General features: G+C 35.8%; 1 protein-coding gene across 3 annotated transcripts; it reads left to right on the forward strand.

Annotated features, from left to right (window-relative positions):
* Positions 1-738: 738 nt before the first annotated feature.
* LOC136846076 (uncharacterized) lies at positions 739-27707 on the forward strand. Of its 3 annotated transcripts, none has more exons than XM_067116762.1 (18): positions 739-1315; positions 4464-4647; positions 6089-6205; positions 7780-7905; positions 9938-10061; positions 11277-11402; positions 11603-11734; positions 12066-12212; positions 15283-15470; positions 16515-16643; positions 17275-17510; positions 17797-17908; positions 19058-19188; positions 20471-20577; positions 22548-22650; positions 24629-24762; positions 25208-25385; positions 26989-27707. In XM_067116762.1, exons 1-18 carry the CDS (start codon positions 1085-1087, stop codon positions 27112-27114), a joined length of 2631 nt encoding a protein of 876 aa, XP_066972863.1. In that variant the 5' UTR covers positions 739-1084; the 3' UTR covers positions 27115-27707. The 3 variants fall into 3 exon arrangements, with proteins under 3 accessions (XP_066972863.1, XP_066972864.1, XP_066972865.1); XM_067116763.1 differs by having other exon boundaries at positions 997-1315; positions 4464-5783; positions 6085-6205; XM_067116764.1 differs by lacking the exons at positions 739-1315; positions 4464-4647 and adding an exon at positions 5817-5836 and having other exon boundaries at positions 6085-6205.
* Positions 27708-27733: the final 26 nt, after the last annotated feature.

The following is a 27733-nucleotide window of genomic DNA, read 5'->3' on the forward strand; positions in this document are numbered from 1 at the left end:
CATTGCTCTTCATTTAATTAACATCATGCCACACATGACCCCTTAATCACAATGCCAATTATTTTTGCTTTACATATTCTTTATTTTTAGGATGGCCTCTGTAACTCGCTTTAATTCAGTCCTTAGACATCTCACAATAATCCTTGTTTATTTTTTGTCATTCCCATCGGCTCTCATTTTCTGATTTTCTTTAATAACTTGTTCTTCCGTATCACAACTGTTCTTTAATGGACATTACTTTACTTTAAATGTTTCTGTCTCTTCCCACCTTTTTAGTTATTAAGAGAACTTGTTGAATATTCTTTTACAAATATCTGTGTTGCATCTTTCATCTTTTTTACCGCAATAAACATCAAAAATTTTATAATCACTTCTTGCTTTAAAAGAAGAAAATAAAACTCGATAACGTTGGGCGTGACCCTATCCCGTGGGAATATCTCTATAACTGCTTTGGATGCCTTTTTCATTAACTCATTCAGTTTATTCAGTAAATTATGCAGTTTTTTCAAGATAAAGGTCAGTATTATACCATAGATGGTGGACTATAAGTTGTTAGTTTCTTGGTTCTGGGATTTATGTAATAGCCAACCCCCATCGCTTGTCAAATATATTTTACTTTATTTTACAAGAGGTTTTGGGGCTCATAGCGGTATTTTCTGGTATTTGCTAGTTTTAATTTCTTAAAAAAGCTAGACATGGGTCACACAACTCATCATTATATGATTTGTTATGAAGTTTGCGTTTAGGTCTAACACATGCAACCTTATATTCGTTAAGTCTACAGCATCCTTTATTTCGAGGACTTTGACATACTTTTTGCATAATATCTTTTAATTGAACATATATATAATACGAAAGTTTTACCAGATGTGGAAAGAAATAAGGAATTGGTTGAAATATCTCAAACAGAAACTGAAGAGTACACAAGAAATGGAAGCGCCGTTGCAATGAAAATGCCCGGGCCTTACAACTGAATTGAACTGAATTTGCCTTATCGTAGCCCCTGGTGTAAACACTAAACATATTCAGCGGAAGTCTTGAAAATTTTTTGGGACTCTGATGTACCTTAGTGAAATACTCATATATGGAGACCACCGGCTTGTCTGTTATCCCCCGTTACAGGTGGGCTGGTACAATCCGGGACAATGTATCTGTGATTGTGTACTGCAATGACAGTAAATGTGGAACAAATACGAAGTTTGTCTTGCTGGAAGATAATGGAGTATATTATTTGCCCCGAAAGGAAGCAGGCCCACCGACTGACTCCAATCAGTCGACTGCAGGTGCATCGCCTTCGTCAGGTTTTGCATTGTGGGTAAGTTGTGAGGGGCCTCAACTTACTAGGGGGTGTCCTTGGAAGGAGACGAGCACCTCTCCCCCGGCCAGGTTAGGGCACGGCGCCCAAGGAAACTAGAGAAAATGCACCATCCCCTGAATGCACCAGACAGAATGCACCGTTAGCCTAGACCGAATGCACCACCAGCCTGGGCTAAATGCACCAACCACTTAGTCTGAATGCACCATTTCGTAAAGAGTTTGAATGCACCACACTGCGTAAAAATGCGCTTGTCTGGTTGATTCTGGTATCATCAAATTTTTGTCAGTCTTACTAGAAAATGGTTTAATCTCAAAGTTTTTAGCTTGTTAAAAGTTGTTATTAGGTAATTTAAAGAATAGAGTGTCTCATTTCTTTACTAAAGCTTTGATATCATTCATCCTTTTTATCATATTTAATATCAATATTTTTTTTATTTTATGTACCCCAGCTTAGTCAATAGGCTATGAATTTTTCTGGCAGAAGCCTCAAAGTAATATTCTGTTTTTATTCAGAAACAGTTAGGCTTGTAGTTTAAATTAAGAGGTAGTAAAGTTTTAAACTTCTCCCTCAAAGAATAATGTGTTTGTTGGTTTTGTAATGTTTTATTTTTATTCAGATTTTTAAAATTTACTTTATCAAAGAAAACCTGCAGAGTGAATATATATAGTTACCTATGTAGTTGCACAAAGAACAGGTGTTGAGTGAATTAAGTTGGTGCACTAGGACCATAAGGAATAATGCATTTTAACTGGTCAGTCTCAATCTTCTTCTCATAGCATAATGTATTTGTTGGTTTTGTAATATTCTTACTGTGTTCAGACTTTGTAAATGATTCGTTATATCAAAGAAAATAATCCTGCAAAGTGAATATAGATACTTATATAGTTCCCCAAAGAGCAGGTGTTATGTGAATTAAGTTGGTGCATTGGGACCAGATAACTCAGTGCATTCGGATCATGATACATGGTGCAATCAGACTAGTGTTGGTGCATTGAGGCAATGGTGCATTTAGTCCATAAAATGCATCCAAGTTTAGGTCATATTCCCTCTGGAATGCCTACAAGGTCTACAGTATCCCCGACCCCTTACTCTTCATTCACTCCGTCAGATTCTCTTTGGTACTTTAGTGTGTAAGCAATGATTAGGATAGAGTAATGGAATAGGCTATGGGCTAGGGGTAGAACTATGGGGTTGCTCCGCATTGGGTATAACATTGGAAATTTTCTTTTTCTGTAGTATTTTAATTGGCTTATTAACAATTTACCATTATTTTTTGGCAGTTGACTGTAATTAAGCTCAGAAGTGATATGTTTTTGTATGCTGGCCATCCTGGAATGCTATCGCACATGCTTGTATTATGGGGAGGTTTTGGTAAAAAGTAGAGTTTTCTTCACCCCAGGAGGTCCGCCCCCGGCTAAGCAACATGGCCTGTTAGGTTAGGTTACGTTAGGTTAGTATAGTTCCTCTTATAGTAGGTTTCCTTAGCCAATCCCTTCTTGAACATATGGCTCCCTATGACTTGTGCATGCGCAGAAACATTCCATAACAACAACATGGCAGTCTGTGCAGAGTTGCCCTGTAGTTTTACCAGGCTAGGGTCTAGGCTGATCTACTTAGGGTTAATATTTACACTTTTACCGTTTACTCTGAAACAGGTGAAATAACCTAACCATAGTCTTTGGTGTGATATTGACTTACTTCAACCCTCCCCCTCATAGGCTATCTAAGGTAATATGGGTGAAGGTTGGCCTTATTGAGGGCCTTGTTATCATAATGCCAACCTGGGTGGGATATGCCTCTCATTCCAGTTTTGTGCATTCTTGGTTGATTGACAGCAGCTGTAAACTCTGGCATAATAGCATACAAGCTTAGGCCCTCAAATACAGTACCTCTATGTCGAATTCCGGTGCATAGTTTATTCTTGAACTTTTCTTTATTTTGCAAGTTGCAGGGTTGAACTCAATTTATTTCTGGCTAAGCTTGAAGTGCTGTTGATGTATAGTACATTTCAGGACCAAGCTACAGTTGGATACTCTACCTGTTTCTTCCTCTAAATTTTCATTTGGCCAGATGAAACATAGTTTGATGAAGGTCCTAACCTCTTGTGTACTGTTGGAGCTGAAGGAATATCCCTAGCCTACACATGGAAGACACAACATATAAATAAAATTTTTTCAGAATATCACACAAGTTAAATAGCCATTGTTGATTTTTGGATTGTGATATTCTACTAACACTGTTTGGTTTCAACTTCACCATACTGTAGTAATCCTTTTATGAGAGAACTCTAAGATATAGCATTTTTACTCCCTTGAGCTGAGTTTGTCCTCTCATGAACAGGGATGGCACATAGCCCAGATCTCGCCCCTTTTATTTGTTTCACTTGCAGTTCATTCCTGTATTATCAGTACACATTATTATACAGTATATATATATGTTACACTGATACAGTATAACTGTTCAAATTTTAACTCAAAACTATCCTTATGAGGCTTTGTTCTTAATCTTGACTCTTTCCTAAGCCAAGATTTTCCTTTTATGAACCCTTATATGAAAAGTTGCGAATCTCCTTTCTGTTTAATATATCTACATATCAGTAAGTCTTTTCCATCCAAATACAGTTGTTGTTGAGGTATGGGGTATGAGTAAACTAAAGGGGTTTTGTTAAAAGAAATAAAATTTTCTGAATAGCAAAATATAATTTTTTTAATACAACCTACTGATATATAGTCCTGCCACATGAACTTGCATTTCTGGTATCTTTATCCAGGTAGAAAGAAGGAAGCCCCCTTAAGGTGCTTACCTACCTAGATACCTTCCTACTGGGTAGGAATATTCTTTTTGTTTTAGGTATGTGTCTGAAAGGAGATGATAACTGCAATAAAATATCAATCTGAAGAGAGCAACATCAACAACCATTCTTTAGTGTGACTTTTGCTAATATCTTATGTGTAGACTGTTCACTATCATTCTCTCGGGATGGAGAATGACAACATTATAGTAAGTGTGAGGTCCTGTATTTTGTCTATGCAGGTATGTGTTTCAGAAATTAAATTTATTTCATGTTATGTATAGATTGTATATTACTGTGAGTGGTTTTCTGATAACAATCAAATTAAATGTAGCTAATTTTTTTTTCTTGCAGCCAAAGGCTGTCAGCATGTTGCAGGTTGCAGAGAACCTGGCCAAAAGTATCCAAGATAGTTTTATATCTTCACTCCCTCCAAAGTTGGTCATGATGACAAGTGTGTATGTCCCCACTGTACGGAAACCCTACCATCACTATGTTTTCGCTATTGGTGTACCCAGCAGCGCTATGGATGAGGCAAGTAGGACTGATGAAAGTATTTTTAACCATTTCTTTGGTCTGTGCTTGGTTATAGCTGCTAAAGCCAGCAAGTAAAATTTAATGTTTTTCATGTGTTGCATCAGAAGTTTTTGCCATTTACATTGATTTTTGTTGATTCCTATAGGTATTATGTCTATGCAGTATTCTTAATTTTTTTGTAAATAAATATGCAGATACTGTAATAAAGTTTTTATTTTTTTTATTCCTAGAGAAGAAACTTAAGTTTCATAAATAAATTACAGTACTCCCTGCTTTTGCATTTTTTCTCAAATACAAAAATTCTGTAGTACTAGTTTTAGTCACATAATAGCAGGTGAAAAAGATCACCTGAAATTAAAGTGGTTGTGGGGAAAGAGGTTATCATGGTTAAGTCTTTTGACATGTGAATAACCTATTTTTAAGTGAGGAATCCCAGGACTGTTTTTAGTTATACAGATACGTAGGCATGTGTTTGTTACCCCTTTTAGTTTCGTTGATCTTTGAATGAGGAGGCCATGTATGAAGAGGATGTTGAATAGGCTGCTTCTTTTGAAGTGAATGTGTGTATGTTAAATGGGAAAGACAGAAAGAGTTTAACCTGTTATGATGATGTTGAAGAAATATTGAAAGGGCAAGACCTGCTGAGAGATGGTATGGCAAAAGGATCAGTGTTGTAGATGGGTTAGTCATGTATACTGTAATTTAAAAGTGGTGGAAGGAAGTCCTAGAAAATGCTGGTTTGACAGAGAAGAGTACTGGAGCTGAAAAGACTTAATAGTATCTCAGAAGAAAAGAAGTATGTATTTCTTACTAGGCACTAAAGTGACTAGACGAATGTAATCTTTGGTGTTGTTTTGAATAGTGTTCTTGGCCCACTACTATTTATATACATTAAACACTAAACACAGCATATCAGAGTGAAGCAAGTAATGAACAAATGTATGTGAACAAAAAAAAGTGAGTGACACATCACAATACTGTAATGGGAAAAGTGTCAATAATCCAGGGAAGTGGAGCAATACAACCAACTCTGAAGGAGTGACACACACCCAGAATAATACCTTCTTTTCCTTCTGGGCCACTGGAGCACGAGCTGGGCATACACATTGGGTCTTTCCATCCTTCAAGATCTTTGAAGTTAGTGTGACTTAGCCATTTCACATGGAAAAAGGATATTTTATGATTAATAGGTTCATAATAACTACTTATTGTGTTGTAAAAATGCAGTGTTTTTAAATACAATTGTTTGAGATACCATACTTAAATATATATGTCTAGTGCTTAGTTGTTGCATTCTTATTATAATGTAGTGCTTAATGCTCTTGTGCCTTTCTCTGGCTTTGAATACTTTGATAACTGTTTTATTCTTATATATTTTGTAATATTATGAGAGACATTGAGATCAGTTAAAGTTTATGGTTTGGCATTGCTTTTTTAGGCAGAGAAGAAAGGCAACTTCACAACTATGTCAGTTGCAGACATAAAAAAATTACCATCTTCAGAGCTAGAAAGGAAGGACATAGCCATGTTAGCTGAATATATTGCCTACCAGATCAAAGGTGAGAGGAGTCAGCCTTTATTTTTTTATTTTAATTCCTTCCACTATGTTTTTTTTTATTTTAGTTTTTTAAGTAATGGTACTTCCAAGCATTATCTGTCATAATGGGATGTAATTTTATTATCTATTCATGCTATGAAGATACTGTCATTTATAGCCAAAGCCAGCTAGTCTGAAGGTTTTAAACTTATTGACCATGACCATTGCTTTATAGGAAGGGAAGAAATTATGACCACAGTATTTAATATTAATTAATCAGATTTTTTGATTCAGTAATGTTTAATCCAAAACCCTAATGAATTAAAAGACATTTTATTTTTTCCTTGAGATGGCATTAAAAGGTATGCATAAAACATGCGACCACTTTCTCTTCACTTACATTTGTTTATTTTTTCATCATAATTATCTGCTTCATTGCAGTACAGTACAAAGGGTGTAAAATTCAGCCTCTTAAAGTTTTCTTGTGCTTTTCCTCCACAAATCTGCACTCATCTCCAGCCTCCCATCTCACAGCTTTCAGCCAAGTAGGTTTGAGTCTTCCAACTATTCTGATGGTCACAGAGGCCCACCTGATACCATCACTTACTTTTTTTCCATAGGTAACGCACAAGGCACATGTAAGCCATATCCATCTCCTCTTTATCATTATCTCAGATGCAAAGGGAACATCTGTAATTTCCCTCATGATATCATTTCGTACTCTATCCTTTCATCAGACCCCTGATATTCTTCTTAAAACTTTACTATCAGATTGACAAAATCTTTGAGATATACCAGTTACATTGTCGTACCATGATATATGTCTGTATAGCAATAGTACTGAAATGCATATGAGACTAATGTATAACTTTTTTCCTTTCAAATTTCAGTCTATTTAATTTTAAATCCAACTCAAGAGAACTTGTACTGGACATCTTTGTTCCAAATTATTTGAAAGATTCTACATAATTAATCCTGTCTCCATCCAGTGTTATTTCATCTCTCTGTACATATGTTTTTCATAGATTTATGATGCATTCTGCGCAAAAAGCTTTGTGAATCTTGTGTTTTGCTGATTAAAACAGCATCTGCATATTCTAGGCCTATCATTTCTCCAATCTAAACTTTTTCTTCCACCTCCAACCACTTTTTTTTTTTTTAATCCCTGAGAAGGGCAAGCAGCAGAGGTGATATATTGATACCTCATAGAACCCTGCTATTTACTGAAAGTTCTTCTGACAATATTTCATCAGTGGTAACTTTGCATCTCTTAGTTCATGGATAATTTTGGATACCATAGTCCCACAACACTGATAATATTTGTCCATGGATGCTGCCAAATGCCTTCTTGTAATCAGTAAAGCAAACACAAGTAGATTTTCAAATTCCATACACCTTCTTCTGCACAGTTTCTTATAAATATTTGATCAGTGTAACTCCTGCCTTTTTTTTAGGTGGGAATGTATTTGAATTCATTCGTAGAAGGTTACTCATAGAAAGCAAAGATACAGCAGAGCTGGTATGCTAATTTTTATTTTTTATGTACTGCATTTTGCTTTTGCATCTATTAGTAAATATTTTTTCTCTTTTAACAAGGTGAAAGTAACTTGGTAGGTGCTATAGTTAGGGAGTATGGTCCACAGCTGGTTTGGAGACAAGTTAGCGAAGCACAAATGTTACCAGATGACATGCTCATTCGATCCCCGGGATACCGTGAACAAGGTTAGAATTACTTTGTTTATAGAAATTCTCATGTGATGTCATGCTAATAATAGAATGAAGACTTGGTGTTTATAGAAATTCTCATGTTATGTCATGCTAATAATAGAATGAAGACTTGGTGTTTATAGAAATTCTCATGTGATGTCATGCTAATAATAGAATGAAGACTTGGAATTAATAAAAAGTCACTTTCTGTTGAGCTAGATAAAACTTCTCTTTAACAGTTTGTCATGTCAGTCAGCTAATTAAGGATTAACAGTTTGTCAAGGCAATCAGCTAATTAAGGATTAACAGTTTGTCAGCTATTTAAGGAATGAGTTTTTTATATTTTTTCTCAAGCTCTTGATAATTCTTGCTTTACTGTTGGTGGTTTTGGTGATGAAATTATTGTTTTTTCTTTACTGAACAAACAAACCTCTTTATTTTACTTGTGCCTTAATCCCTGTAAAAGGCTGCAGTCAAATTTCATTGTTTTAACTTGTTAAACTATTTTTTTTTATTTTTACTTCAGTTTAAGCCCAGAATTTTACCATAACAAATACTTCAAAATTCTTCATGCAGCATAAGGACCCTCCTAGAAGAGCACAAGGCCTTTCTCATGGTATTCAAAGGCCTGCTGGAGCTATTGAGGGTGAAGAGTCTTCGTTCCGGCTGTGGCTCCTGCTCCCCTTCATGGCATTGCTGCTCATGAAGCTCCATCAATTCCTCATTAGTTATTGGCTGTTTAACTGCCCTAAATAACATGATCTAAATCCTCCTCTTCCAAGTCTATTTTCAGCCTATTCTCAACATCACCAAGGTTTTCTTCATGTCATTTGGGCAGAGCCCTTGAAATCATGAACAAGTTGAGGGCACAGCTTTGTTCAAACACCGTTTATTTCAGGACTGCCTTGTAGATATTATAGTCCTCTCAAAAGTCACATACTGTTAATTCATCATTGAGACCCATGCGTCTACAGCCAAAGGCAGCAGTGTTTGAAGATGATTTCCTGGTCCACTGGGTGCAAGATAGAGGTGGTGTTCAGATGCGGGTAATCACCTGTGATGTTAGGTTGAAAAATTATAAGGTTTATGGGTGGCCAGAGCTATCTAAAATAAGAAGGGTCTTAAATTTATCCTTGCAATACTTCTCCATTGCTGGTGCAAAATGGAGCTGGCTTAATGGAATATGCTGATGATTCTGCCCTTCAACCCACAGAGGAAGGTGTTCCTTTTCTTCGTAGGTCTTGTCTTTTCTTGTTGATGATGGTGTTCATCATCCCTGGAGCATCACGTCTGATGAGCTATGGTGGCAATCTTTTCACCCTTTTCATGAAGTTTTATTATAGCCACCTTATTTTCCAATGACATATCATGTTTAGTAGAACTAGCACTAGCAATGGGACCCCCGAGGTCCTTCGCCTGTTGCCATCATTGTGGGACTTAGATGATGTCAGCTAAGAAGCAGTGTGCCAGTTCTTTGATGACATTAGACATCAAAGCTGTGGAAGCCTTGCACCTCAACTGCTGACCTTACAACTTGTAGTCAGGCCTTTATTCCTTTGGTATCAGTTTTGTGTTTCTTTCCTTATTTCATCAAACAGACTTTGTAATAGATTATAGAACATTTTGCTCTTAAATCTTTGATGGAGGGTAAAGTTTCCCTGGTAAAACTAGAGTACCTGGCTTGGTAATGTGCATATTCAGGTGGGTCTCCCAGTGCAGCTGCCTTTTTAAAGGTTGCAGTACAGCACCACTAAAAAACACACACCCACAAAGGAGGGGGAAAAAACACACCCCTAAAAGCCAGAAAGAGTAAGGAAAGTCGAGCACTGCTTCCTGTGGGCTAACTAGCAGATAGTAGCTGATGATCTTCTTTGCCTAATTTTGGAGAGTCTGGGAATTTGCACAGATTCATGAAGCAATAAATAAAATTAAAGCATTTGTGGTGAAACAAATTAATATTGGAAAAGTATGAGGATGCTAAAACCAGAATTTAGTTGCTTCATGTACCATATGTGAGATTGATTTTTTTTTTCCCCTTCTGTTTCAGATGTTGAGATGTTTCTTGAAGAATTTATCAGATGTAGTTATCCTCACTCTACAGTGTGCCTACAAGATGTAAAACCACTTTTTAATGACTTAGGATTCAAAGATAAGGAAAACATTTTATTCAGGTAAGACCAGTTGATTGTAAAAATTACTTTAATTAGTTGTAGTAGTGATCATCACTACTAGCAAGAGATAACTTGATGCAAACATAGTCTTGTAGAGAAATTGTAGCTCAGTTTAGGGAGCAATGTAAAGGCTTTTGGTCTGTAAATACAGTGGTACAGGCATTGTTGTAATTATTATTCACCAACAATTTTCTTTGTTCTTTGTATTTTTTATGTTAAGTCTCTTCAGTTTTGTGGTTTTTATTGTATGTATTTTGGGCTGCACTCCCAACATGGGAGTAAGCAGCCCTCCATTTATCCATCCAAAGGAATCACCTCTCTCTCAAAGGAATTGATGAAGGCACTAAGGCCTTCTTTTGAGTTAATGGAGGATCTGTCCTTCATTGTATTTCTAGAGAATTTGGCTATGGCCAAGATTTCTACCTCCATTGATATTCCAAGTGTTCTTGCTGTTGTTGCTCAAGTAACTCCACCTGTAACTCCCTGTCCTTTCAGGGATGACTGCCTTGACCACATCTTTGGTGGACATACATGAAGTGGAGAGGCCTTTGGTTGTAAGAGGTCAAAAAGCATACTATATCTATCCTCCTTCCATTGTCCTGGAAGGTGTCATTTCATTCCTCCATTTGTCTTTTCCTTGAGAAGGTGCATGCTACCAAACCTGCAGTGAGGTTTTTGGCCTTATATCTTTGTAGTGATGTATAAGGGGTTCCCCTTTTTTCTTATCGTGTGTTTAGTGACTCACAAGGTGGGATTTCTGTGGAGTTAGAAGGTATAACCTGAGAAATTTTTAATTGTCTTCACTCCTGGGGGTAGCTCATGCCATAGGTAACATACTGTAGATGGTTCGTTCTAAAGGTTTCTTGCAGTATCCTTCCAGCCCTGGGTCTGTTTGTTTCTACCTTTTACTTTTTGTCTGATCCCTTTGGTCTCTTCCTACTAAAGTCATCAAGCTTCGTTACCTTTTTCCAGTTTCTGTGAAAGTTTAGCAGTCCCTGAGTGGTCTCATGAAGCTAATGTAAAAACAAACAACTCATAACTTATTGTTTGATTTGAATTTTGAGTGGCTACTACTCAACATTGACTGTAAATAGAAAGTTGAATAATATGGCTTTGTACAGTTAGCAAACTTTAATATTTTGACTATGGTTGGAGTGACTCTCCATTTATGAATGTCAAATGAAATTTATACAGTTTTTACCTTCCACATTCTAGAGCTTTGGATCGCCAGAGAATTGGTGAACTAGACTGCAGAGAATTTGTCCTAGGATTAGCTGCTTTGGATCCTTTGACCACACATGGGAAAGGTCCAGCTGAAGTTAGATGTCGTTACATCTTTAGGTAAGATATTCTTGAAGTAAGCTTATTTGTAGAGTTCAAATATTCCTAGTAATCTTAAGTCAAAATACTGTTTATGTTATTTAGTACTGCATAATGACATCATTTATGTAAATATGTTTCCCTGCAATAATGTCAAGTAATAATAGGGTTATTACATTTTCATGCTGAACAATCTTTTAATTGGAAAGTTTTTATTCCAGATACTATGATGGGAATGAGGATGATGTATTAGAAGTTAATGAGGTTAGAAATATGGTTCATGAAATTGCTCAGCTCCAGGGCCATGAAACTACTCCAGAGTCTATCACAGAGAAAACTACCAAAGCCTTAGAGTATGTACCGTTTTTTTCATGAGGACTTCCTACTGGTAGCCATGGAAGATGCAGTTGTTGTGGTTGTTACATAAGAGAATGAGTAAAATCTGTAGTTACTTGATATGTTTTCATTTTAGATATTTACCAACTTATTTGTGCTTGCTTCAGTTTAAAGCTGTAAGATCCATTTTATACTTTGTATATTATGCTGCACTTGATTATATCAATTCTTGCCTATTGTACCCATGTTTAATATGTAATTGTAATGTTGGATATTATTTTTTATAAAGGTTTTAAGATACTTATTTAGGTAAATGTCCATGATGGCACAAGGAAAGACTTCTTTCAGGGTCTTTGGAATAAAAGATGGATCAGGACTTCCTCTGACAAACTTTTTGGTTAATGTGGGTAATCTACGATTTCGAGGCACTTCGCTATTGTTTCGGGCCAACACATCTGTACTTCAGCACATAATTCATAAACTAGGAAGTACAAGGTTTGTACAGTATATAATTTTTAATAAACAAAATTGATTTTTTTCATACAAGTCCATAACTTATAATTAAACTTATGTACATGTCTGATTGTCACAGATATGTCAGTTGGAAGTACTGTACAGTACATGTATTGGCTGATCCTAGTCTCAGGTAGTCATCCATCTCATTATTCATGTTGTCTGGTTCGCAGTTGCAAGAAATAGTGTTGGGAAGAAAGAACTATTATTATAAGTACTGGATTTGTATAAAAAAAAATTTTTTTGTTTTAAAAACAACATCATTTGTTTCATAACTAACCAGTTTCCTGTAGTTAGCCTGAACATCAGGAAGCTGTGAAAATTTCATCTCCTAAAAATCCAAAATAAGCTAATCTTAAGCATCAGAATCCATGCCACATACAGACATGCAGGAAGTTGTGTTTATGTGTAACAGTACTTGTATACTAAGTCCTCCTTCTGCCTCAAACCCATCAGGAAATGCTGCTGGTTGAGAGATTCATACTGCTGTATGGTACCTCAGGGAATAACTAATGTAGCAAAGGAGAGCTATTATCCATAGACATCAGAAGTCTGCACTATAGATGCCAAAATGTTAAGAACAATGATGATTTATTTAAAGTCATGAAACTTTTCTCCAAGCAGGAACCACCTATTCCCTTCTGCTGCTGGACTTACCAATTAAAGCTTAACCACATGGGTTACACATCCCTGAAATAAAGATTTCTTTCCAATTCATTGTCAGTGGTCTTCAGGTATTGTCTCAGTGCTCAGCTTTTAGTGTTGACACAATCCTCTAGGCTGAGTGTTTTGATCTATGTTTCAGAGCTCTGACTTATTCCACTCCAATATTCTAGTGTTGTACTTGATTACTGACACTGCCCAGGTGTTTATGACCTTCCATGTTTCCAGAGTTGAGTTTTGACTTGAGTATTGCCTTTATTCTCTGCATGTATTCTTTCCTGATCTTGTCCTTCATCTCTTGGTGTTTTATTGCTTCTTCTTCTATTATCTCCTGGTATTTGTACCTTGCTTCATCTGTGTCCAGGTTGGCGTTTCCTCTGAGTAAGCTATATCCCTTCAGTCCTCATCACTTTGCCTCTGTATGTTGACTAGTGCACATTTTTCTGTTCCAAAGGCCTTCTTGATGTTTCCTGATACATTTTTTAAAGTCTGCATTAAAGTTTCTTTTTCTTTGGCACCTCTCCAGAACAGCTTGATGTCATCCATGAACGTCAGATGGTCAATTCTGCTGCCTCCTATCATGAGCTGGTACCCAACCTCCATCTTTTGTGGTACTCTTGTCTTAGGAATTGTGGATATTACGAAGAATAGTAGGGATAGTGAGTCCCTTTGGAAGATTCCTAAAGTTGACCTCTGTTAACCTTATTCCAGAACTTGTAAGGTTTCCTGAGGAAAATGATAGTGTTTTCCTCTTCACCATATATTTGCACGTATTCTGTTAGCCATGAGTTTAGTACCATGTCAAAGACTTTCTTGCAGTCTATCCATGCCAAACTCAGGTTGCTTTTCTTACAGTACTTTATTACCATTTTGTCTCTCAGTAGTTTGTGCTTCTGCATTTCTTTCTGCAGCCTTTCTGCTAGTGGGGATGGTGTTTGGTTCCTCTAGGTAGAGGTACTGCCTTTCACTGATGGTGCCTGTTAAAAGTTTCGACATTGTTGGTAGGCAGAGAATTTGCCTGTAATTGCTTGCTACGTCGCCTTTCTTCTTGCCTTTATGTACAGTACATGTCCTTCCTATGGTTATTCATTCAGTTGCTTGGTGGTTTCTGATACAGTGCTAGAGTTGTTCTGACATTCTTTCATGTACAGTTCTGAAGTTTTTGAGCCAGCAACTGTGGAGTTCATCAGGACCAGGGGACTTTCCAGTTGGGAATTTTTTTCAGTTGGTTTCTTGCTGTTTCGGTAGTGATCCAAGTGAAGCATTCATTATTATTATCATCATCATCATCATCATTATTATTATATTATTATTATTATTATTATTATTACTATTATTATTATTAAGTAGTTTGATGTCCAGTGTACTTTAAATAATATAGAATTTAATTCATAATAGTAAAGAATAACTCATTGTTCTTGTTAAATTTCTTTTTAATAAAGAAAATATCTTGTAGCTGTCCAGCACTTCTTTATCTCATGTTATGATTATTATCCCAGCCCTCTCTCCAGAAATAGAAAATTATCAAAATCCTTTTTAATTATTGCTATTTATTTTTATTTAATTATTATTACTATAAATTAGTTTAACCAGGCCACAGTTATTTTTAAACTTGGAACCATGACCTGACAGACTTGCTTTTAAATGGGAGGTGAAAATTGGAGATGGAGAAAGTTCAGGAAGTTAGACAGGCAAATGGAAAGTGACCAAAGGAACTGATGAAAAATAAAATGAAGAGAGCAATGCAGCCTACTGCCCAAGGGACACTGCAAAGTCTTAACACTACCAATAGTGTAAGGTACTCAAAAGGTAGTATCCTCTGGCAGGGTGCTTGAGAACAAATCCATAGACTAGCTGCATAAGAACAAAGTAATGTGACCCATTACTCCGATAGTTACATGTTGTAGACAAAATTTTAAAAGCAATAATTCTGTGCTTTTTAGAAACACTCAGAGTGTTCACCCTAATACTGGGTGGTGCAGAGGAAGTGGGTGTTTGCTTCCTCATCCCAGTGGGATCTAAAAGATAAAAATGGTTTCCTGTGATGAGTTTGCTATCACTCACTCTCTCCATGATTAAAAGTACAGAGCTTAAAAAATTTATATGAAGGATCTTTGGAATGAAGTCATATTACATGAACAGTAGTTGGTCAGGCTTTGACTTTACAGCTATAGATCTTTTTTAACTACACAGTATATGATGTGATGCATATTGGTAAGTTCCTCCTTGCTTTTGGCATCTAAGAGATAGGTCAGTTTTGGGAGTGTCGAATAACCCTGTTACACTGGTAGACCTGATTTCTTAGTCTTTGTTACATTCTAACTTTCAATACCATCAAACCAATCAGTATAGTGCCAAAACTATTGTATTGATGATTCGCTCACAACAGGAAACGGCAGGCAGACAGTCAGTTTCGAAGCCCAGAATCTAGTGAATTTTTACACAAAAAACTCAGAAAATCAATCCCGCAAGACCACTCAAAGAGTTGTAATAGTTCCTCTGCAGAAAATAATGGCATGCATAATAGAGTGGAAGAAGACCGAGATTGTTCCATGAAGTCTGTGGGAAGTTCTTCAGGTTAGTAATTACATGTTTGTTGCAAAAATGACCATGATTTCATGTTTATTGAAAGGATGATAAAAATGTTTATCACTATTCCAAGGTTTTGTAACTTTACCAACCCATATTTTCATAACTGTGCTGTCAACTTGTGACCGATATTGGAGATCAATCCTAGTTGAAGTTAACTATTGATGAGGTACCAGTAGTGTTTATAGAGGGAAACTGACACTTGAGATACCTAAGTTTGAAACAACCACTTACTTTAGCTCCACATATTTCTTTTGTCTAATGGCTCTTCATAGAGTTATTCAATTTCAAAGAGAAAGTAAAATCAATATCAAAGTGAACCAAAGATTTACACACATTGATTAAAGGTCAGTGTTGCCAAATGTTTATCAGTTTCCTGAGGGAAAAGTAATTTGCTTATACTCCATCAATACAAGAGCTGGAATTTACATCAGTATGTTGTCACAGGAAAGGCAGTTTTTCATAGTTTTGCATGATGCATAAAAATTAACAATAGATTTTTCCATATTTAATTGTAACCAGTCAATTTGAATTCTTTTTACTTTATTTCTTGAGGAGGAAATGATAATAAACTATAAGTTTTGGCTTTTAAACTGATACCATAATGCATATCATAGCTTGACTAGTAACTTCACAGACAGCCATCAGAGACAATATTGCTCAACATAGTTACAGCCAGTGAGAAATTCCCTGTTGCTGGGATAGATATGCTTGGAAACTGCCTTGTGATCCAAAGGATGAATTTCAGTTAGAATCAGATGACAAACCTTGGACACAAATCCCATAAAGATATTCAGTTAGAATACTTCAGCCTTTCAATTTATCCAGTTATGTAGTTTTTCAGAAGTTATAATTTTTTAAGTGAGATGTAAATTTTGTGAGTGAGATGCAATGGTTTTTGTCATAAAATACCTTTGTGCCCTCTGTGAGAGTTAAGAATTTTGACTGAAGGTTTGATTAAACAATTGTTATACCTAACATCTGTAACTCAGAACCAGTCATTTGGTTTTATTTTATAACATTTCTTTGCAGGTTCGTTGCCACTAAGTGAAGGTGCTTTTCAAAGTCCTGACACATCAAATCATACTTTGGCCCAACATACTGTCAAAGTTCGAAGATCAGGTCAGGTCACTGACATTCATCTTCTTCTTGATATGGAACGTAAGTTAAATATGGAAAAATTCTGCTGATTGTCAAATGAGAGGTTTCCTATGCTGATAATTTTTAAGTTTTAGATTTTTACTGTTGTAAAGGTACAGAAATCTTCAAATGACCTGACACAGATGGAGGAGAAAGTTTTGAGAACGTATTTTTCATGTCAGTGCTGCAGTCACTTTATACAGTATTCTTTTATTGTCATAATAGGAATGCCTAATAAGCCACATGCTCAGTGTTGAGTCTAAGTTTTTATTCATGTTTTTCAATAGCATCCTATACTGATTGAATGAGTAGAGCAAGAAAATTTTGAAATGTTCATACTGACAAATGCCTCTTGTTTGTGTATATCGCGTGCTGCACAGTGAGTTAGCTGCGAAGTTGAGCTATTACCAAAAGAGGTGTTTAACTAGTGTGCCACTGTTGGGAGAATCCTCTTGCCAAAAGCTCTCACATTTTAATTACTAAGTAGGGCTCATACAAAGAAAGAACATTGCTGTTTCCTCCATCACGTACAACTAGCACCAAGTTTCTGATAGTTCAATCCCTGTATGAGCAATTTCAGATTACAGTATTGATTCCCTTGCAAGGTATAATTGAAGCTGTTTAAGATATTTGAATTTTTGTTCTGTTTTAGGTGCTGGAGAAGTCTGTGATACTGGCCTAGATGTGGATGACTCGGTGTCACAAGATTCTCAAGGACCATCTCTACTGAGAAGAGGGAGAGACCTAAAGTCTACTCGAAACAGACTTTTTAATAGATTCCAGTCGGTGGAAGCATTTAATACTAAATCACTTCCAAATGAGATGATCAATGCCCTTCGGTTCTTTGAGCATGGAAATGCAAATAAGCCGGCTTTTGACTGGGGAGAGGTCTGTATGTAGCGACAAATTTCTGTTGATTATTCTTAAACATGCTTATTTGAAACTGTTGAAATAGGTTGTCATGTACTTAATTAGAAAATTACTTGATAATTATATTACAGGATTGTAGAAAGATGATATATGTAGATGTTTAGATTTTTTTATATCAGGCTTTATATTTCAAAATGTCATTAAAATTTTTTTTAAAGATTCTTATATGTAAAATGAACATAGAAATCCATAATCAGAGATTAATCTGTTTTACTGTGATTTTTATGGGTTACTTTAATTTCAGGTTGATTTAGCCAAACTGAGTCAGTACATTATAACCTTATGTTCAGCCACCAAAGAACTGATGGAAAGTGAACCCAGGCTATTGAAACTGTCAAGTCCATGCTATATCTTAGGTATGGTCTTAACATTTTTTTAAGTTTCTATCTTGCCTTAGAATAATTGTCTCAGTGATAAGTCTAAAAAGTTGCTGTATGTAAGCAGATATCAAATCATGTTGTAACATGAGTTTAGTTGGAAATGATGTTGAAGAATTCCTATTTCTTGTTGGCCTGTTAGATTATTTAACTTAGGGCAATTTTTTTACAGTAAATTATTAACAAGTTTGTTGACAGAGGATTGATGGCGAAAAATATCTTGTTTGTTTTTATCTTCATTCAGTCAGCATAATGGAGTCATATATACAGTTGTTATGCTTATATAAGCCTTTAGTTATTTTTTGAGCAGTTTGAACTGAATTATCCCAATACTAACAAAAGTAGTGTTCATCTTGATTTTCAAAATTTTCATAAACTTATCAGAGATATTCATCCTAATAAATTCTTTGGTTGTAGGTCAACCTTGTGATGGGCTTATTTAAATGAACTATTGTTGTTGTTTTCTTGTTTTCATCATGGTAATAATTTAACAAAATCACTGAGTCACTTTTTTAGACACCCATTCTGAATTGTGAGCTGAAAACTGGTGCTGGGTTTCAAGAGATATTGGGTAGCCAGATGGAAAGAGACAAAGGGAACTCACAATAGGGAAAAAGCAGAATGCAAGGCAACTGTAGCTTTAGCTGAAGGGAAACTGCTAAAAACATTGAGCACTAACAAAGTACACTGTAGTACACTGTAGGCAGTTCAGCATACTGTGCAGGAAATTGTCATGATGTGATTTTAATTTGTTTACTAGTGAAAGATTTGATGTAAAAACAATTAAAACTTATCAGATTTTGTGACTTGTCGGGTAAGTGTGTGAAAGTGGAAAAATTATATTTCATATTTGCCAGAATATTCTGGTAAGCTTGCTAGATATAGAGTATGCCTATCAAACTTTGTAAGATGGTTTCTTTCTTTCTGGGGTAACTAACCCATCTTGTCTCACTCTGCACCTTTCTCCCTTGCACTTGGACATTTAGTGTGTATGTTTGCCATATAAAGAGCCTGCTCTTCATATCAACTATTATTTCTTAACTTTAGATATTTCAGAGATTATTGTTTATATTAGGTAGTTTAAGAATATTCTATAAGTGAATAGTATCACATTTTTTTGGCTTTTAGGAGACATCCATGGAAACTACAGAGACCTTGTTTGCTTTGAGAAAGCTCTGTGGAGAGTTGGACCACATCTGACCCCCGCAAATTTTTTGTTCCTTGGGGACTATGTTGATCGAGGAGCGTATGGACTTGAGGTAAACACATTAGATATTCATTATACTGCTAATAAAGGTATTGAGAATATGAATCACTGATGGAAATGAGCTTCATTATAATAAGGTATTCGCTTACTTTAAACAGACCTTCCATTTGCTCCGTCAAGCTAGCCTCCTACCACTGCTTGCATCCATGTTCATTCCATTGTATGACCCTGTAGTTTCAGCATCTTAACAATGCTTTTCCAGACGATCTTTATTCCCAGCCTTTGTGCCCTCTTACTGATGTGCAAGTTTTTTCTCACTTTTGCAGTTTACTATCATCATAGGTGTGCATTTCCTTTACTGGTTTGTATGAGTGTGTAGAAGGGAACTGACCTCTGTCTGTCTTCCATGTCTCCTGTCACAGTATTCAAATCTTTGATTTTGACGGTTCTCTACTTAGTGAGGCATGCACCCCTCCCTGGTGGCCACAGTATTGGCAATCTCTGCAGTTGTCCCCACTCACAGGACACCTTCATGAGGAATTCAACCCCCTTGAGAATCTCAGCAGATCAACCTCAAGCTGACTCTAGCCCTTATGACAGGTCTTTATAATCCATCTTCCAAATCTTCACCCTTGGAGATTGTCTTGACCATGGATAATACACCAAGACAAAGTTGTCAAGCTCCCAGTAAGAGGAGAGGCCTTGTGGGAAGTGACTCCTCAGACAGAATCTGTTCTAAAAGAAAGAAAATTATGACAACAGGCAGACTGGCCATAAAAGTATTGCTTTACCATGCAGTCATGACTACTGTCAGTTTGTCCAGTGACTCCCCAATCCATGCTGGTCTCAGGCATTCCCCCCTCTTCTCTCAATAGCCCCATGGAGGTCACAAACATGAAATGCCCTGCTCCATCCTATACCTACATCAAGTATCTATGGGACTTATCTACCACTTGAATCATGGGGCTGCTACATCTTGGGAGGGCTTATTTTTTTTCTTCCCTCCTATATAGTAATTCAGATGTCTTTCCAAACAAACTCATTAATCATAAAGAACTATGCCCTCCACCCATCCCTGCACTCATTTGATCCCCAGTTGGGCATAGCAGAAGTGTTGGTACTAAGCTGCGGTAAGATTCTGACCAACTGGAGGAGATTAGGTTCTTATCAGGATAATGGTACCAATATGACCAGTTCTACAGGGAATGATATATTTATGATTAATGGGTTTCTGTGAAAAATGTGATTTTGTATCATGAAGATAATGCATTTTATTTGTTTTATATACCCCCCTCCAAGAAAAATATTTCATTTGTAAAATTGTTCTTTTTCAGGTTGTTTCATATTTGTTTGCACAAAAAGTGCAAGCACCTCACAAGTTTTTCCTTCTTCGTGGCAATCACGAAGTGCGAGATATTCAGTGCATGTTCAGTTTTCAAGCGTAAGTATTTGCAATATTGTGAAAATCAGATATTAAACAGATATATTTTTTCTTACAAAATATTAACTACTTCTACATTAGTTTCTAGTCTATTCGAGGAGAAAAGTGTGCTGGCATAAAGTCAGCTTAACAAAACGGCATTACGAGCCAATAGTATTGTTGGACTTGAAGAGTAAGCCTGGAGACCATGTTATACAGTTATGTCTGGATTCACATTAATTACTTCAGATAAGTGATGTTCAAATTAAATTTTGAGAAAGGATGAAAGAATTGAACTGAAAGTTGAATCACTTGCATATGGGGGATTAATAAACTGAGACTTTCTAAAAGTCAGTCAAAAAGCTGGTAACAAGAAGAAAAAGGTTAGGAAAGGAAGAAAGCCTTTTGAATAGTACAAGAAGTAGGTAAATAATGATTTGATATAGAATATAGAAAGCAGCTTACAGGGAAGAGCACAGTTGTGGGACAGGAATATGGTTGTCAGTCAAATGTCATATTGTCACCTTGCATTATAAATAATTTGTTTGTATAAACATAATTTTGCTGCAATAAATTACATTTCTTTCATCACTAATTCATTATTTATAATTAGTTGACTATTTATATGGGATTGAGCTCCTGGAAAGCCCATGATTGGCTAAGTGACATGTGTAGGATCTGCATGAGAATGCTTTTGATTGATCCCTTGGCTCTCTAAGACTTGCAGGGAGATGTGATTGTGAAACAGAAAGTATGAAATGTAAAAGTAATTTGTAATAAGTTTTTGTTTCATATGACCTGAGTTAGTGTCCACTTTCTGGCTCAGACCTGTTGGGGAAAGCCATAGGGTACCACAAGAGTAGATTATGTATTAGAGGCAGCACTTACCCATAAGTGTGACATAGATGCAATACAGCACACCTGGTGTTCAAGTTGCAGAGAATGCCATAATGGATAAAAGAAAAGATGGTGAAGATGACAACAGTGCTGAATTCACAAGCCCAAGAGCTTCTCCCATTGCTACCACTGGACCAGAGTAAGAGTTTATCCACCCGTGTGTTGCTTCCTTAAGGTAAATGTTGGCAAATGTAGTTGTCACCTGTGCAGGTTTATCATAAAACTGCATAGATATCAAGGTAAAGTTTAAAAGTACAAAAGTTGAAAAGTTTCGATCTCATGGAGGGGCAGTGTAATTTGTGTTAATTTGCAACTATCATTTCTTAAGGCCCCTAAAATAACTTACTCAGCCACAGTGGAATAGTATTTTTGGGTAGTGTCTTCTAACACATCCCGTACACAAAATAAGTACCTTTCATGAATCCTTTGGTGCTCTGGAGATACCAATGAATTGTTCTGCCAGGGGAAAGAAGAAGGTCCTTTATGTACTAGGCAGAAGAGTAAAGGGCATAGTGGCTTGGTAAAACACCAGGTGGTTGTGTCTGTTACTCCAGTGACAGACCTACTGTACTTAAAATCCTTGATATGCTTTAACTTAAGAAAGTTTGAATATAGACTTGTCTTGAAGTTTTAAAGGTAGAATAAAAAACTGTCTCCAGCATTTGTAAAGGCAGGAAAGCCTGATTAAAGACACATATGGATGCTTGGAAAGACTCCTTAGGAAAACTGTTCAGTCCAGCTATAATACCACCTCTTCACTGATTATCTTATTAAGTATAAGTGAAAACATATAATAACAAGAGATATTTAAGAAGGGTAAGGTAGATGAATGTGATATGTGTAAAAAATGCAGTAAGCAGAATACATTGGGTGTATTTTCCATGTTAGTGAACACACACTGATGGAGGCATACAAATGGGTCAGATTGCTACTCAAAAGTGGGATACTCTCCAGCTGACTGCCATTTTCTGTTTTTAAGAGGGATTGAAGCATGTGGAAAGACTTTGTGTATATGAGAGGGTTGATTATTAGTAATGGGATTACAGTGAAGCAACTTATAATATCAAATATTCCATATTTTTGTTTTTTTACAGAGAATGCATGCAGAAGTTTGGCGAGCGTCTTGGACTGAAGGTCTGGAATGCAATCAACGATGTATTTGATTGCATGCCCTTAGCTGCTATTGTTGATAAGAAGGTAAAGTATAGAAGTTTGCGTTGTAAGGTTAGCGTCGTCTGCTTTTTGTATAAGTATATTACTGTCTTAGCTTGTTTCTCGATTCTTTGAAAATTTCCTTAAAATTAAACCATTTTTTTTTTTATGTAATTTGTTTGGAGTGTTTTGTGATTTTGTCAATTTTAATGTTCTCTTGTGTAACTATATGTGCCCGTATGTAACGTGATTTTATGTTTTGTGTGTATGTATTTAAGTCTGCTGTAGTGTGTGTAATTTTGAACTGCCTTTACAGATTTTTAATTATTGATATTTTAATGTAATTCAGCTTTAGCCGTTCAGTACTTTTATTAATTTATTTGATTTTCCATAGAATTCCCTGATGATGTGATTATGAATCATGAAATGTGGGAAGCAATAAAGGAAGTGTGAATCTCCAGCATATTCCTGCCCTTGACTACAATTTATGTATGTGCACGGAATCTGCCCGATTTATGTGTCTGTATGTATGTAAGGCTTTTAAAGCATTACAGTTATAATTCATGGGTTTTTTAACAACAGGAAGACCTGAATCAGAAGGATGTTTAGCCAGAAAATCTTGATAATCATTATAAAGCAGTTAACCTTTTCACTGAATCACTTCTATTGCTCTCTGAGACTTCCTCTGTATGACTTTCGTTCATTTTCATTTTTATGCAAAATGGACTTTATGTGTATTTATATTCTGCTTGCAATGTATATCATTATGAGTTGTGCCTCTCAAGGGGAGGTGCCACTATCATATTTCACCACATCTCAACAATTCTCTTAATTCACAAAATTCTGGTTGCTTTTAACTGCCCCCTACCCATTGGACAGTCATCAGGGATGCAGGAGCCAACCATCTTTGATACTCATTCACTTAAGAAAATATAATTGAATATTAAGAAAATATAAATGAATACAACTATTTCTATACTACTCCATTTTTCACTTCCTTAGTGTCATGAGACTGGGGGATCTCAAGTGCCATGTGGTAGAATGTGTTTACAAAAATCATAGAATATCAGATTTTTTGTGTACTCCTTCATTGCATGGTCATTGAAGATGTACGTTCCCTATTAGCTTTACTAAGACACCACTCACCATCGATAATACATAGAAAAGGATATAAAATGGAAGTTAATATGTTTTCCAACCCATTCTCTTTTATAAAGTATTCCATAGCAGATCATGATTGTTTCTACTGGTAAAGTTTCATTCATATCTACTGTATGCTGCATCCCCATTCTTCCCTTGCAAAGGAAATGCATTAGAGACCTGCATCCTCTTTGTGTAGAATTTATGATAATTTGTTCAGTCTAGTTCATTTTTTTTGCAAGCTCATGGAAGTATCTTTTTATGGGTAAATAATTCCATTCAGTTAGAAATACTTCATAATTTGCACTCTTTGGACCAAAGGGTTGCCAGTTATTTGAATTTGTCAGTTACATGAGAAATCTTTCTGAAATGCCATGCATGTATCCTGAACTCTCATTTCTCTACCTAATTTTTAGTTTTATTATTGGATAATTCATAACATCTTCAACTAAACATTATCCTTTGCTCACCTAACTCCATAGACTGATATGGTAGATGACAGGCACTCAAACACACTTGTTTTTATTTTTAATATTTCAAGTAATTTATTTTTAATATTTTTATAAAAATTTCTTAGTTTCTTACTGCAATCAAGGTAAATTAGTATTTTAGGCTGTATATAGTATCAAGTGAAATATAGCAAATTATGGTAAGAAAATAAAATATGACAACTTATGTGAATCATATAGCAAAATAAAAATGCTGTATCATCACTGGTTTTCATGTTGCATGCAAAAGTTTTTCCGGTTTTGTGGTCTTCGGGGATGATCGGGAGGCTTAAAAACTTTGTATGTTATTGATTGCAAATTTTAGTATGTTGCTCAAGGAACTTGCCTGTATATTTTATATAAAATGAACATAATAGCTCCTTCCCATACAACAGATATTCTGCATCCACGGAGGAATTCCAAAGATTGACGGAAGTTTACAAGAACTAGAGAAAATCCCTTGCCCATTATCCATGCCTGAGACTCAGAGTAACTTAGCTTGGCAGTTAATGTGGAATGATCCAGTTGGGTAAGTGCAAATGGACCTCCTGAGAGTATCTTTCAGTATGTTTTAACATTTTGAATGATCTTATTTATTTCTCCCTTTTCCATGTTTTTCCAGCAAGAAAGCAAAAATTCTTTTTATTTGCATATCTTGGAAACATATTTAAGTGTATTAATGCTGTCTTCCCAGGAAAATGAGAAAAGATGCAGAACAGTATTAATGAGTTTGGAATTCTTAAGATTAAAGAATGATTAGGTACACAGAAATTTGAATGTTTTAGGTAATTGGGGCTTTCGGAAAGAATAGTGGTCACAGGCCACAGTTTATCGATTTATTTTATGTCGTTTTTCAAACATTTTCTTTGTATTTCAATGTAGTGCTAGTATTACATAAAATTAGCTTCTTATCAAAGGTAGTTAGGTATATTCTTTGAAATGTACCCACCTTATGTGTATTATTCTTTCCTCAGAATGGAAGATAGTAATGAAAAAGTAGCAAATGAGTTGTCGGACAATGATGGATTTGCTTTCAATGAAAAGAGACAAACAGGATACATATTCAACCAGGCAGCTTTCAGCTCATTTTTGAAAGTCAATGGACTCACCCATGTTGTGAGGGCCCATGAAGTCAAAGAAGTTGGCTTTGAGGTAAGACACTATTTTGTCTCAATATTTCTTTTAGTAATTTTAGTATTAAAATAAAAAGCATGAGTCACTAATATTAAACGGTGGAGAGGGTAAGGCAATGGTCCAGCTAGGTCCAAACAAGTTACATACCTTTCTGCTTTACACTTAGATCAATGAATACTAGAGTACCACTGTACTGTTCTTGAACTAGACCCAGCTGCTTAGGCAATGGACACCATGCTTCAGAATTGGGATCATTTAGTCATATAGTTTTCCCAATTTGAACTGCTGAAACATGCCCTACTGAAGATTTGTACTTTAGCAAACTCTTGGATGTCTCTCATCACCCACTTTTGGCTTTAGCCAAAGTGGTTTCCAGGTCTCCTGGACCTCTTTATGGACAATCCCAAAACTCTTCACACTTGCAGAGGGCTTCTGAAGCAACCCCACCTCCACTGATTTCACATTTTTCCAGAGTTCTTACGTTTTCACACACAACTTTTTGATGGCTGCAGCAACAGCTGTTGCCACCCTTGTTGGTCCTCTGCCACTTACCATTACCAAGGAGAATGGACACATTTCATTGCTTGATGTGATGAATGGGGTTCTTATCTGATTAAGGCCTCTGTTCTTGAATTAGCCAACTTCTCTTTTTATATAATGAACATTAAGATTATTTCTGTCAGCAGTGAAGGATTATTAATCTACTCTCTAGTCCTCCTTCAGCATGACTTAGGGTAAGGGAGCGGTAGAAAAATTTTTGTTCAATTCTGCCATTTTGCATATTATATTTTGCAGGTTACCATTAAGCCTCCTCCCATGTCAGAGACATTAGTCTTTTCAAGTGGCAGGTAAGATAGTAGGCATATTGACACAAAACTCAACCACAATGACATGCCTGAAGAACAAGGTAAGTACAAAATCAGAGACCCTATATCGGTTAGCCTTCTCCATTCATGTCTGAGTGCAAGCCAGTGATATCTAATGGCTTCCAAGACTTGTCCCAGAGAGACTGTGGTTGCAGACAGTCTCAACAGGAAAACTAGATCCTTTCTTTGGAATGGTCTCTTCATCTAAAGATCTGCTTGGTACTGTGACAGATATTAAAGCCTTACTAGTGGACCTCTTTGCAACCAACCTGAGCTTGAATTATTGTTCAGAACTCACAGATCCAGCTGTTTGGAAGATACATATGTGGGATGATCTGGGGGTATTTGCCCTCCCTCCAATGAACTGATTATACAGGTCTTAGAAAAGCTTCAGAGCTCAAAGAACCTTCCAGTAGCACTAGTTTCTCCTACCTGGTCACAGTTATGCTCAGGAGCGTGGGTTCTCTCCCAACCGTCTTCCCAGGTACCTTTAAGTCCTTTCTTTTGGAGTGCAAATAGCTTGGCTACCTCCCACCTAATTGCTTTTGATGCTATATTAAAAGTAGTGGATTGGTATTGAAAAAATTGACCATTTTATAAGGAAATGAGATTTCTTACAGAGAGTTAGATTTAATTAAAACTTATCTGCGAGAAACGCTGAATTGTCCTTCAGATGCTGAGACCAGTTAATTGTTTCTTTTCTTACTTTTGTCACGAGAAATGCAATTTTTTTTCATCTTGATTCCCTCTTGCAGATACAACAAAGTGGTCGTTTGATGACAGTCTTCTCATCCTCTCATTATTGTGGAGGCAGTAATGAAGCAGCCTGCATATTGGTCCATGATTACCGCATGAGGATAATTAGAATTGATACATCTTAGCATGTTAAGTACAGTAATCAGATATTCGAAATATAAGTTATAGTTTTATTTTAAAAAGTGTTCATTATGCAGTGCATTACTTTTATAAGAGAATTATCAGTATTTATTTTTTTTATTTCAAAAGATGATATTTTCAGGAAAAAGGCTGGCAATAACATTTCTTGTTGATAGTTCTGATATATTTTTATTTGAAAAAGAATCTTACCTGTACATTACTTTTATAAAAAAAAATTATTTTGTTTTTTTGTTTATTATTTTAGATTTGAGTCCTTACAAATCTATAAACAATTTGTTAACAGTACAGTACTCTGTACTGGTGTTATAGATATGTAATTCAATTTTTTAAGAAGTATAGTATTATCTGGAGTATTGCTTGGAATGGTGCTTTTTTCAAGTTGAGACGATTGTATTAAAAACATTTTTATCAGATTGGATTACTCATTTTTTTTATAAGGAGTTTTATTTTGAAAATTAATTTTGACACAGAGTGTATTGATTCACATACAGTATATATATTTATTTATAAAGATTTTATACACATTTCTTGTATTCATCTTGTGAATTAAGAGTTTGTAAATAAAATTCTGTGTATATGTTTGTCTTTCTTAAAATTATTATT

Source organism: Macrobrachium rosenbergii, chromosome 14 (assembly GCF_040412425.1).
Source record: "Macrobrachium rosenbergii isolate ZJJX-2024 chromosome 14, ASM4041242v1, whole genome shotgun sequence".
Taxonomy (NCBI): Eukaryota; Metazoa; Arthropoda; class Malacostraca; order Decapoda; family Palaemonidae; genus Macrobrachium; species Macrobrachium rosenbergii.

Bases quoted from the DNA above. Each gene is read 5' to 3' on its own strand.
- LOC136846076 (XM_067116762.1), top strand. From the start codon at position 1,085: ATGGAGACCACCGGCTTGTCTGTTATCCCCCGTTACAGGTGGGCTGGT. The intron at 11,735-12,065 runs GTATGTACCGTT...GACTTCTTTCAG, and splicing joins AAAACTACCAAAGCCTTAGA to GGTCTTTGGAATAAAAGATG. The intron at 17,909-19,057 runs GTATGGTCTTAA...TTTGGCTTTTAG, and splicing joins AAGTCCATGCTATATCTTAG to GAGACATCCATGGAAACTAC.